We start from the raw sequence: 11,545 nt of genomic DNA on the forward strand, positions 1-11,545 counted from the left end.
ACAAAAAATAAATAAATAAAGCTTAGTGCACAAAAATCAAAGCAAAGTGTTCAAACATCATGAAGAGCATTCAAACAACATGTGGGGCATTCAAATGTCCTCAAGGAAATTCACATATATACCCTCCACAATACACTCTAACATAGGTCCCCTATTTTGTATTTTTTGATCTATTTTTTTATATTTTAAAAATGTTTTGATAAATTTAAACTTGGAATAACTCTCCAAAACTATCTCCAATATCTTTCAGTATAAAGATATGACTTTATTGAGTTTAAAAAAGAAAATAATATATTCATCCTTATAACCCTAATTCTTCATCTTTTAATTAGTTTTTAAGAGTAATCTTGAAATCTTCCCTTAATGAAATAGAAAGTGTTTGATCTACTATCCTTAGCACGGTATTGAGGTGTCCATTATGGGAGTACAAGGTGCTACATTAAAGACTTGAAGCCCTAATAGGTTTTTATTGATATAAGATCTTGGGGGATAAGCACATCTAGATGAAGTAATTTTATAGGTATTTCTTTCATATTTAATGGATTTATTTACTATCATTCAACCCCATAATTTTATTTTTTTTCATTTTTGAACTTTCTCAAAAACTCTTAGATGATTTTTCTATATTGCGTATGATACTCTTCAAAAAAAAAAAAAAAAAAAAAAGAAGAAGATAATCTATGTGCATTACCTATTTACCCATACTTCAATGAATCAAGACATAATCTTTCCCTCAGTATCAAACTAGAGAGCCTAGGTACCACCAAAACCTTGTCCACACAAAAGGTCTATATAATTAACCTAACTGACATCATATATCAAATCAGAATCTTCGAAAGATTTATGTCACCCCAATCATATATAAATTCCACGTCTAGATTTGTATCAACAATCATTGAAAAAATCACCTCCATAATTTCAAATATTCGGAGGAGCATCTATCAGTAATGCAGACTTAGGTGATATTTGTTTTCTTATTGAATCGAAAAAACAAAATATTTTATTTTTTTTCTATTCAATTAAAAGTAACATGTATATTGATATTAATCAAAATAATTAAAGTGAATTTGTTATCAATAAGTTTAGTTTAGTTATATTGGTTGATATCAATAAATTGCTTTTAGTTGAATAGAAAAAGTCAAATATTTTGATTTTTTCTTTAGCCAAAAAACAAACATTACCTTAATTAGCAACTGGTGACCATGCATCTAGACTGGAGTGATATATGCAAGTAAGGACCACTATAACATGTGGGGAAACCAATAGGTATCCCAGATAAGTTATATTACAAACACTACTTTGCTATGAATCTAGAAATTTTCCCAGAGTTGAAAAATCAAAGATTGGGCATTACAATAAGAATTAATTGAAATCACCAACTTGAATAAAAAAAATTTGTGTTTTTTTTTCAACATTTAGTACTACTATTCTTGCAATGCAACAAACATATTGCATCTCAATAGAGCATTCTAATGACTCGCTCCTAATCCACACGATTTTAAAGCACGTCGATGTAGTTAATTAAGAGGAATCATATATCAAAACTTTTTCGTCCTCATTGTATATCACAAGCTTATGGGGTCAAAAAAACTTTAACACTAAGATCAAGAATCTGCTCTGATACCATTTATAATTGCCCTCTTCCAATCATATAAATATTATTCGGATTGGTCGGGGACCTCTTCGAAGGTCGTAGATCAAGTCTCACTCTAAATCCAAAGGCATCTCAAGACTTTAAAACACATTTACATAATTAAGAAGAGTTTATGCATATATAACATCAATAACTTTTTCGTTAATCCAACATAAAATACCATGGAATATGTCATGTAAATCACTGAAATTCTCCTTAATAATAAATATCCATAATAATGAATAAAATGGCACAAGATTTATTATAAGACACGTTATGTCAGTTTATTTTTAATAAAACAAGAACTAAAATGTGAGCAACGTAACAAGATACTTTAGGAAGAAATAAAAGCCACAATGGGGCTCCTCACTTGATCAATCCCATCATCATACACCAAAGAACCCGATGGCACAGGTTTATCTACTCCTGCTCTAACCCTCACACTGAAGGTCTTCTTCTGGACAAGGGATTTGAATGAAAGGACACTTGGTTCAACTAGGACGTTGAGTCCTGAAGGAGCACCCAAAATTGCTCTATAAGTTGAGTCTGCTGATCCAACATTCGTGACAGTCCTAGTGAAGATGCCAGTGACATTTACTCCAGACTTAGTAGATACGGCAAAAGAAGGGTAGTTTAAATCCCAAACTGTTGCATTGGTGGCTGTAGAACAGGCGCTCTTATCTCCAGTGATAAGTCGCAACTGCTTAGTGCTGTAGCCTTGCCCGCACAAAAATTTGACATAATCTGCCTCTCCAGCAGCATCATATATCAAGCCAGGATGTGCAGCCTTTATAGGATCTATCTGACCTGCCCCATATGCAAACTCCTGGTCTCTGTTGGATTTAACACTCATGGGAGCAGCTGCAAAGAACAATATAGAAACATGAGAATTAGTTGTATATAATGGTTAATTATATTTCTTCTAGATATGTATATGTGAAAGCAATTTTGTTGTGGGCGTTAGAAGAATGACTTCTGGCTGAAGTTATAAATATTGTTTCACAGGGTATAGAATGTGACTCTAAGCAAATTCCCAAAATGATTTGGAAGATGTTAATGAATTGCTTTTGGTTAAAAATACTTGAAAAAGGAAGATGGCTAATTCTTCCCCAACCCCTGCTTTCATTGATGTCTTATATAATTAGAATATGGATCAAACCATTACCAGTTGTCATTAGAGCAGATTTAATAGCAGCAGGAGACCATGTTGGGTGAAATGATTTGACATAGGCAGCAGCCCCAGAAGCATTTGGACAAGCCATGGATGGCCCGGAAACTATATTGTATGGGACTACTCGTGTCCCAATCATATCCTGTTACAGTTGAAGCCTTTGTCCATGCTGCTACAATGTCCACTCCCGGTGCAGTTAAGTCAGGCTGTATCATAATGTCAAGAATTTGCAATTCAGAAAAGAGACTGGACTACTCAGAAATAAATCACCAGAGAAGATTAATTAACAGATCATTACCTTGAGAATGTCACTTGTAACAGGGTTGGGGGCCCTCGAGGAAAATGAAGCTACAAATGGGGCCAATTCGTCTTCAACCTCAACACTCTTCTGTATAATTGCAGTGGTTTTCTGTTTATACAAGGAGTGCATGAAATTAGATTAGATCATCTATCATTATGCAGAGAATCACCAAAGAAAAGGCTATCAAAACTGGAAAGTGTGATAGCTTGAAGAATATATACCTAGTTGAGTGCAAGTATTGAAGAACTCTGCCACCATCACTTAAGCCCAAGGAGGATGCAGGTAAAGCATAACTGGTGGAAAAATCATTGTAGCATTCATCTTGAAATACAGTATCCGCTGCTCCCACCCATCAGTGTCCGAATCACAGAATAGGATTTTACCATTTACCAGACTTGTCGACGAGTTGAAAAAACAGTACCTGCATTTCATGATAACTTTCATGCACTTTCAGCCTTCAAATATCATACGTTACTGAAGCTTCAAGTGCTTCTAGTGAAAAATTAAATGTCTGATCTCCACCTGGAAGAAGAACTATTATAACCTCCTGTAGTATTTGTGGCATCTCCACCATAAATGATAGGGTACATACCCTTCATCTCAAAAGTATTTATAGAGACTCCCTACATCCACCAGTAAGAGGTTACTCTTAAGTAGACATGAAAGCGAAATTAACAGATAAATATGCATACATATTCACCTCATAAACCTTGTTGTTTCCCAACTTGACCTTGGTCACAAACTTTCTGTCAATGGTGCTAGTAGCAACTGAGAGAGACCAAGGTGAGAAATTTGTAATAGTAGCATGATTCGGGCCCCAATTACCAGCAGCATTAGATGTGAGTATCCCATCTTCATAGAATGAAAAGCTCCAATTGCAATTCAATCTTCAAAGTAATCGTAGGAATCTATTTCCCCAACTGAAAGAGATATAGTATCAACTCCATCTGCAATGGCATCATCAAACCCTGAAAGGATATAGCATCGGAACAACCATCTGACAAACATATCTTGTACACTGCGATGCGAGCAGAGGGAAGCCCTCCTCTAGCTGTCCCTGAGCCAAGGCCTAGTAAGCTTGCCATGGATGCAGTGTGTGAGCCATGGCCTTCTGAATCTCTCGGTGATTTAATACCTGTTGGCCCCAGTTTTCCATCACTTCTGTAGTATTTAGCTCCAATGATTTTACTGCACAGCATCACAATTTTTGTTGAGAAGCAGGGGATCTCTCTGTATATATATCGACTAATGATGATTATGGTAATAATAGCTACTTGTTGCGAGTGAAATTGGACGAGGTTTGACGAGTACCCTTCCATTTGCATGGTGGTGGACAGAATCCTTCATCACTGAAACTAGACGGCTCAGGCCAGATCCCAGAATCAAGCATTCCAATGATAATATCGCTTTCAGTTGGTGTTCTTTTAACTTCTTGGGGAAAGCCCATGAAGTCCCATGATCTTGTTGTGAGGAGTTTCTTCTTTCCATTTGGGAATACAGACACTACCCCGTCCATGGCTGAATATACATACTTAGAATCAGATTATTGATAAGCAAATAAAATACAGTTTCAAATAATGTCTTGAAAATTATGATTCCCCCACCCGAGAGTTTCGTCATCTCCTCCTTAGTCAGCTTGGCAACGAACCCATTGAAGCTACTCTTGTAGCTATGAAGTAGATATTCGGATGCACCACTGTCGAACAGTAGCCATTAAAGACGTGAGGCCAGTACCACTCAATGGATTCTTGGCAGTTTTCCAGATGTGCTTCTTGTTTGATCATAAACCATATGTATATATATACATAAAGAGAATCTTCAGTGTTGCTTCACTGATCACGTTGAGCTGATAATTTTCACATGGTAAACTTCCATTTTGTCTTGAATTTTTTTTTTTTTAAATTTATATCCCTTTCTATTTGAATTGTTCTTCCCAAGCATACAACTTTAATGATCTAACATGATTTTTTGGCTTGGTTGAAAGTGGCGGGGGGGGGATTAAATTCAAGGCCGTTAATCAACCTGAAATTTCAAGTTCCATACCATATAAAGACTTAAATTGTCAGACAATAAGCTAACACCAACTATTTGATTAGAAAAACTACAGAAGTGTTTCATGAACTCATGTCATTGTATTTGTGTAAGATGCAATAGTTAGCATCTTTTTATGTTAAAAGGAAAAATATCGATACCTGTCAAACACTTGATGTAGCATGTAAGTATGAAGGGCTGAAGCCGACACATCACCCTTTGGAAGGTCCCCCATGTACACAATATACTCCTACAATGACAATAAACACAACTGATTAAGTTACAAAATATTTTTAAAAAAAATGCATTTTACCCATCAAGGACCATAAGAGAGACAAATTATTACCATTCGATCTTCTGCAGAAGTAGTTCTGGTGCAGCAAATAAGCAAAGTGGAAGTGATTATGGGAAGATAGGTTTATAATAATATCATGTATAAGAGAAGAATCAAAATCCTAATTAAAATAAAACAATAATATACAAACTGCAGAACCAAATACATTCATGCCCCGTATAAATTGATATACGTTAAATTCCTATTGCACGTCTATTTTCTAAATTCATGCTAACTCTATTTGCTTTAAATTCCTATTGAGTTCTCTAAAAATAAAAATTAAATCATTTGAGTCAAATTTCAACCATCTATGTCTTGACTTGAATTCTCTTGATACTGAGCAATTAATGAGAATAAACATATATCAAGTTTAAACTCTTATCAAACTTGATTCAAGAAATCATTTTTATGTCTTCTTCAAAACTTCATTCCTTTTGTGATTACTCTCATCCTTGTGCCAATGAGTACTCTTAACCAAAATAGAGTCAGGATCATCTTTTTGCATTCCTCTACTTCAACAACTTCTTTAACACTAGTAAAAGATTCTTCATAGTGTAGCTCCACCTTCATAACTCCACCTAAAAATATTGTCTTCCCAATCAAAGTATGTAAAATTTTCACCTTTTTTCCTTTCATAGCTATCAAAGCACCTTTATTGATGATCTTCATAATATTGTTCTTTGCACAAAAAATTATAACCCAAATTGTCTAAAGCCCCTAAAGAAATTAAACTTCTCATCAACTTAGGAACATGCTTAACATTATTTAATGATTAACACTCAAAATTGATGGTTTTTAATAATATATATAATAAAAAAATGGTTTTTGAATCATTTTTTAGTGCAAATCATTATCTTTTAGCTTATATGTTAAGTCCCAAATTGAGGAGTAATGTTTACATCTATTGAAGAAGGCAAGGAAAAGAGATATTTCAATATAAAAGAGTGGATTTTGGCACCGCTTCAATACAAGGTAGAAAGTCAATCCAAATATAGTGAGTTTAAGGTGTTATGCAAATACATTGCAATGACAAGCAATACTGAATTTCGATACCATAAGCGAATTTCGATGTCACAGTAGAGGTATCAAAATCATTTGAATCAAATATCAACATAATAATCATTTTAATAAAAGCAATCTTAGAGTTTTCACTCTTACAAATTGCAATATAACTTGATGATACTTATCCATGATCTCTTGTAAATTCTATATTAAATTGTCATTTATGTCTAGAATTTCTACTTTCTCAAATCAAGCTACCTATATATATTTGCTTTTAAAAAAATTATATCTTTATCTTAAATTCTTCATTCGATATATTACAACTTCCATAAATATTATAGCAATTATTTTGATCCAAGGAATATAAGAGTTTTCACTCTTAGAAATGTGTTATCCGTGATTTTACAATTTGTATAAAAATTCTAGGCTCTTTTTAATGAAAAAACATCCAAAGTGTCAAAGTTTTCCCTCCTAAAAGGTCTATAAGGTGGAATAATTTTATTAAGACTATTTATAGATGATTGGTCTGAGGATTTTTAATTTTACCCAACACAATCTTCCTCAAAAATAACATAAATATACAGCCAATATTGGATCTAAAAACAGCACACTGCATCCTAAAAGAAAGCAAATCAAATGATACCTATACATATTCACGGATTTCTATTTTATAGGTATAACAACTGCAATGCTTTATTTTTTTTGGTGGGAGGCATTTGTATTCTTCAATTTGTCGCGACAACAAACACAACAATGGGGCTCCTCACTTGATGTACACCATCATCCCACACCAAAGAAGCAGAGACTAAGCTTTTATCTGTGCTTCCTTCAACCTTCAACACAAAGGACAGCTTCTGCCCGAGCGATGTGAATGATAAAATGTCTGGTACAACTTGGATTTGAAGTCCAATTGGGGCACCTGTCACAGTAGCTTTATATGTGGATACGGGCGACCCAACATTTGTGACAGTCCTGGTGAACACACCAGTTATAGATTCAAAGGTGAAGCTGGAGAGAGCAAAGGAAGGGTAATTTAGATCCCAGACAGTTCCATTTGTGGCTTCAGAGCAGACGCTGTTATCCCCAGTAACAAGTTGTAGGATCTGGGTAGTATAACCTTGCCCACACAAAAATTTTACATAGTCAATCTTATCAGCATCATATACCAAACCAGGGTTTACAGACTTTAAAGGATCTATCTGGCCTGCGCCATATGCGAATTCTGCATCCAGATTTTTTTCAGCGCTCATGGGAAGAGCTGCTCACAAACACACAGAGGGGAGAGATTAAATACTATTAATACCAGCTGTTTCATAGTTTCAAAGGTTAGGAATAGAATTTAGGCATTACCAGTAGTCATGAGAGCAGACTTAATAGCAGCAGGAGACCAGGTGGGATGAAATGACTTGATGTAGGCTGCTGCTCCAGTAGCATGTGGGCAAGCCATGGATGTGCCAGATTGCATATTGTACAGCACTGCTCGAGTATCACCTTGCACCCCAGAAATTGGAGAAATTGGTGGCCATGATGCCAGAATATGGACTCCGGGGGCAGCTAAATCCGGCTACATACAGCAAGATGACAAAGTCATATATCACAATTAATGAAGGTCAAGTCTATGGAAAGTGTTTATGTAATGGGAAAACAAGGGATGTTTTGATATGAAATACTTATATTTTATGATCCTACAGATAAAGGAACAATCATTGCACTTTCCTAAATCAAAAGCATGAATACAAAGATCCAAGAATTCAACAGTTATTATGGCCCTAAAATCCTATACAGAGTGGCATGCAGTAACAGGATTGGACAGTCCGTAACTAATTAGGTTAAGGCATTGTTGAATAAGGTTTACAGATACGGAAATGAAGCAGAATAAAGGAGAAGAAAATCGAGAATAATATCATAAGTTACCTTGAGAATGTCTAGTGTAGCTGGGTTTGGACCCCTTGATGAGAAGGAGACTATAAATGGAGCCAATGTGTCATTGACCTCAGTGCTCTTCAATATGGATGCCGTTGGGTTACTGTTTGAATATAGTAAGAATATTATATCATCTAAATTCCCCTGATCTTGAAGCATAACTCATATAATTTACTTTCATTGCCAAATAAAAGTAGAAATAGATATGTTAAATGGTACCTTGTTGAGGTTACATAGTAGGCAATACTGCTACCATCCTGTGCGCCAAGGTAAGATGCAGGCAAAGGAAAAGGCCTGGCAGAATCTTTGGCTCCTCTATCCGCCATCACCGTCCCAACTGCACCTGCCAAGAATGCACCTGTCCCGTTGCTAAATATGTCACAAAGAACAATTTTACCCTTGACTAAATTGGGGTCCAACGAGTTCCTAGTGCAAAACCTGCATTTCAGCAGTAAGTTAGTTCCATGATCAAATATTATTTACACCTGCTGCAATTATGGACTCTTAAACAAGACAAATAGTCTAAAAATCATGGTGCAGTTGGAACCAAATGTATTATATTACTTTGGTGAAAGCACTTTCTTACACACTTCAAATTTCTTGATCTCTCTTAGGCTTTTCATTTTCCATTAATTCTTTTTCCTTTTTGTTATTCCAGTACCTGGATGTGTTGGCACTAAAACCTCCTGTAATATTCGGTGCGTCCCCACCATAAATAAAAGGATACATGCCATTGGGCTTAAATGTGTTTATTGAAATTCCCTACACAAGAGGCAATGGTATAACCTCCAAAAATCAGTTCCACGTAATTCTAACTTTAATATATGATATTTGATTGTGATGGCTATCAATCCAAAATGTAAGCAAGGGAACTGCCATGAAGCTCGGTTACCTCATAAACCTTACTGTCACCTAGTTGCACCTTGGTAAAAAACTTCCGGTCTATGGTGCTAGCAGCCACAGAAAGAGACCATGGCGAGAAATTTGTGATGGAAGCAAAGTTGGGTCCGTCGTTACCAGCAGAAGTTGATGTTAGTATCCCATTTTTCATTGCATGAAAAGCTCCAATTGCAATTGAATCTGCAAAATAATTCTTGGGAGTGGAACCCCCAACTGAAAGAGAGATTATGTCAACCCCATCAGCAATTGCATCGTCAAAGGCTGCAAGGATATCAGCATCAGCACAGCCATCAGACCAACATATCTTATACACAGCTATACGAGCTGATGGAACCCCACCCCGAGCAGTCCCTAAGCCAAACCCCAACAGGCTTGCCATGCTAACTAGGCCCCCAGCTGCAGTGGATGCAGTGTGTGTCCCATGGCCTTCTGAATCTCTTGGGGTTTGCAAATCTTCTGGGCTAAATTCTCCATAGCTCCGATAGTACCTAGCCCCGATGATTTTACTGCAATAACATCAATTACAATATTTGTTAAGGGTAATGTTTGAGTCTTCAAATTCAAACTTCTGTTACAAGGGTATTTAATTGGACTGTGTCACTAAGATTTACTTGTTGCAAGTGAAATTGGATAAGCCCTGGCAAATGCCCTTCCATTTGCTAGGCGGTGGACCTAATCCTTTATCTTTGAAGCTGTCAGACTCCGGCCATATTCCGGTGTCTAGTACTGCGATGATAACATCGCTTTCAACACTTGTTCTGTTAACTTGTTGGGGAAACCCGATGAAATCCCATGACCTTGTTGTGTGGAGCCTTTTCTTCTCATTAGGGAAAATGGAGACCACACCATCCATTCCTGAAAGTACAAAAATATTGCACAGTTAATTATTGAAGTCATATGTAGTTGAGAAATATGTTATGCAGAAAAGTCAAGTGCACCCACCCTCCAATTGCTTCATTTCCTCCTCTGTTAGCTTCACTACAAATCCATTGAAACTTCTTTTGTAGCTGTAGAGTAGAGAATCCGATGCAATATTGCTGAAGGCATTGATCCATTGGAAAATCAATTTAGTGTTTTTGGTACATGCATAGTCATTTTGAAGTCTCTGATGCACTTCTTATACATATATATATAACAAGCATGAGACAAAATTGACTTCTTCCTCTTCAACTTTTATAAGAGAGCAAATAAAAAACCATGTAATTTCCCACAAAAAAAAAAAAAAAAAAAAAAAAAAGTGAACAATATGAAAGAAAAAAAGTGTACTGCTTGGGTTGTACCAAACATCATCGTTTTGGGTTTGATTTAGATTTTAAATATGGAGAGGTTAATTAGAAGACATATTTTGACAAGGGTGTCAGGAAACTGAGGTGGATTGTCAATTAACTCAAAGATTGGCTATGTAATTTCTTTTCTTCTTACTTGATCAAGACCTTCCTCACTTGTTGAAGCTCTCTCTCTCTATCCATCTATATATATATATATACATGTAGGCAGCAATAGTGCTTGAACCAAAAAAAAGATGTATGCGCTTGCTAATCTTATTTATATAAATAAGATTGTTTGAATGCAACTTTGTCAAGAATAAATGAGGAAATTTCCTTATTTATATATCCACCCAAGAAACATTGATAATACCTGCCAAAGACTTGTTGCAGCATGTTGGTGTGAGCAGTAACCGCTGAGATATCCCCAGAAGGCTTGTCTCCCATGTACACAATATACTCCTACACTTTGCAAATCCAATCTAGTATATCAGTCAAGAAACCAAAACTGATAAATCAACAGAAATTAATCTTCTAGCAATGCATGCATGGGGTTACTCATCAAAACCAGACCATGGTTCATGGAACCACCAAGCCATTAAGTGAAAGGAGAAAAAAAAAAATGACAAAACCAACAAGAGTGCCAGGTGTTTATTTATTGCCTTTCGACCATCAGCCTCAGAAACTTCTCCAGAAGTACTGTGGCTACTGAGGAGAGCGTAAACGAGGCTGAGAAGGAGAAGGCAGAGAGGAGAGATTTGACTAGCCATCACAGAGGCAATAAGCTAAAGCACTTTGTGGTGCTTTGAACGTAGATGTGCATATATATATATATATATACTTAGCTTCTCAAATCATATTAATTTTCTTATATATAGTTTATGTTTCTATCTTTATATGATTTTCAAATGCTTTGCTCGTTGCAATTGTCCAGAAACAAACTGGCTAAGCCGGCTGCAATAATGTTTAATTTCATGGAAAAATA

The 11,545-nt window shown here is 35.8% G+C and overlaps 1 protein-coding gene and 1 pseudogene across 1 annotated transcript; both read right to left on the minus strand.

Annotated features, from left to right (window-relative positions):
• Positions 1 to 1,967: 1,967 nt before the first annotated feature.
• Positions 1,968 to 5,386, minus strand: LOC117927522 (annotated as a pseudogene).
• A 1,637-nt stretch (positions 5,387 to 7,023) lies between these two features.
• Positions 7,024 to 11,292, minus strand: LOC117929089 (cucumisin-like). The gene is made up of 10 exons (XM_034849300.1): positions 11,223 to 11,292; positions 10,934 to 11,022; positions 10,238 to 10,332; positions 9,907 to 10,150; positions 9,288 to 9,801; positions 9,057 to 9,157; positions 8,615 to 8,833; positions 8,387 to 8,498; positions 7,823 to 8,036; positions 7,024 to 7,730 (listed from the first exon to the last, which is right to left on the minus strand). Exons 2-10 carry the CDS (start codon positions 11,005 to 11,007, stop codon positions 7,198 to 7,200), a joined length of 2,106 nt encoding a protein of 701 aa, XP_034705191.1. The 5' UTR covers positions 11,008 to 11,022; positions 11,223 to 11,292; the 3' UTR covers positions 7,024 to 7,197.
• Between the last annotated feature and the right edge of the window lie 253 nt (positions 11,293 to 11,545).

Source organism: Vitis riparia, chromosome 13 (assembly GCF_004353265.1).
Source record: "Vitis riparia cultivar Riparia Gloire de Montpellier isolate 1030 chromosome 13, EGFV_Vit.rip_1.0, whole genome shotgun sequence".
NCBI classification, from domain to species: Eukaryota; Viridiplantae; Streptophyta; class Magnoliopsida; order Vitales; family Vitaceae; genus Vitis; species Vitis riparia.

Coding starts and splice junctions, on each gene's coding strand:
- LOC117929089 (XM_034849300.1), bottom strand. CDS start 11,007: ATGGGAGACAAGCCTTCTGGGGATATCTCAGCGGTTACTGCTCACACC. Junction 9,158..9,287: donor GTGACAGTAAGGTTTATGAG/GTAACCGAGCTT, acceptor CCTCTTGTGTAG/GGAATTTCAATAAACACATT. Junction 8,499..8,614: donor TACTATGTAACCTCAACAAG/GTACCATTTAAC, acceptor ATATTCAAACAG/TAACCCAACGGCATCCATAT.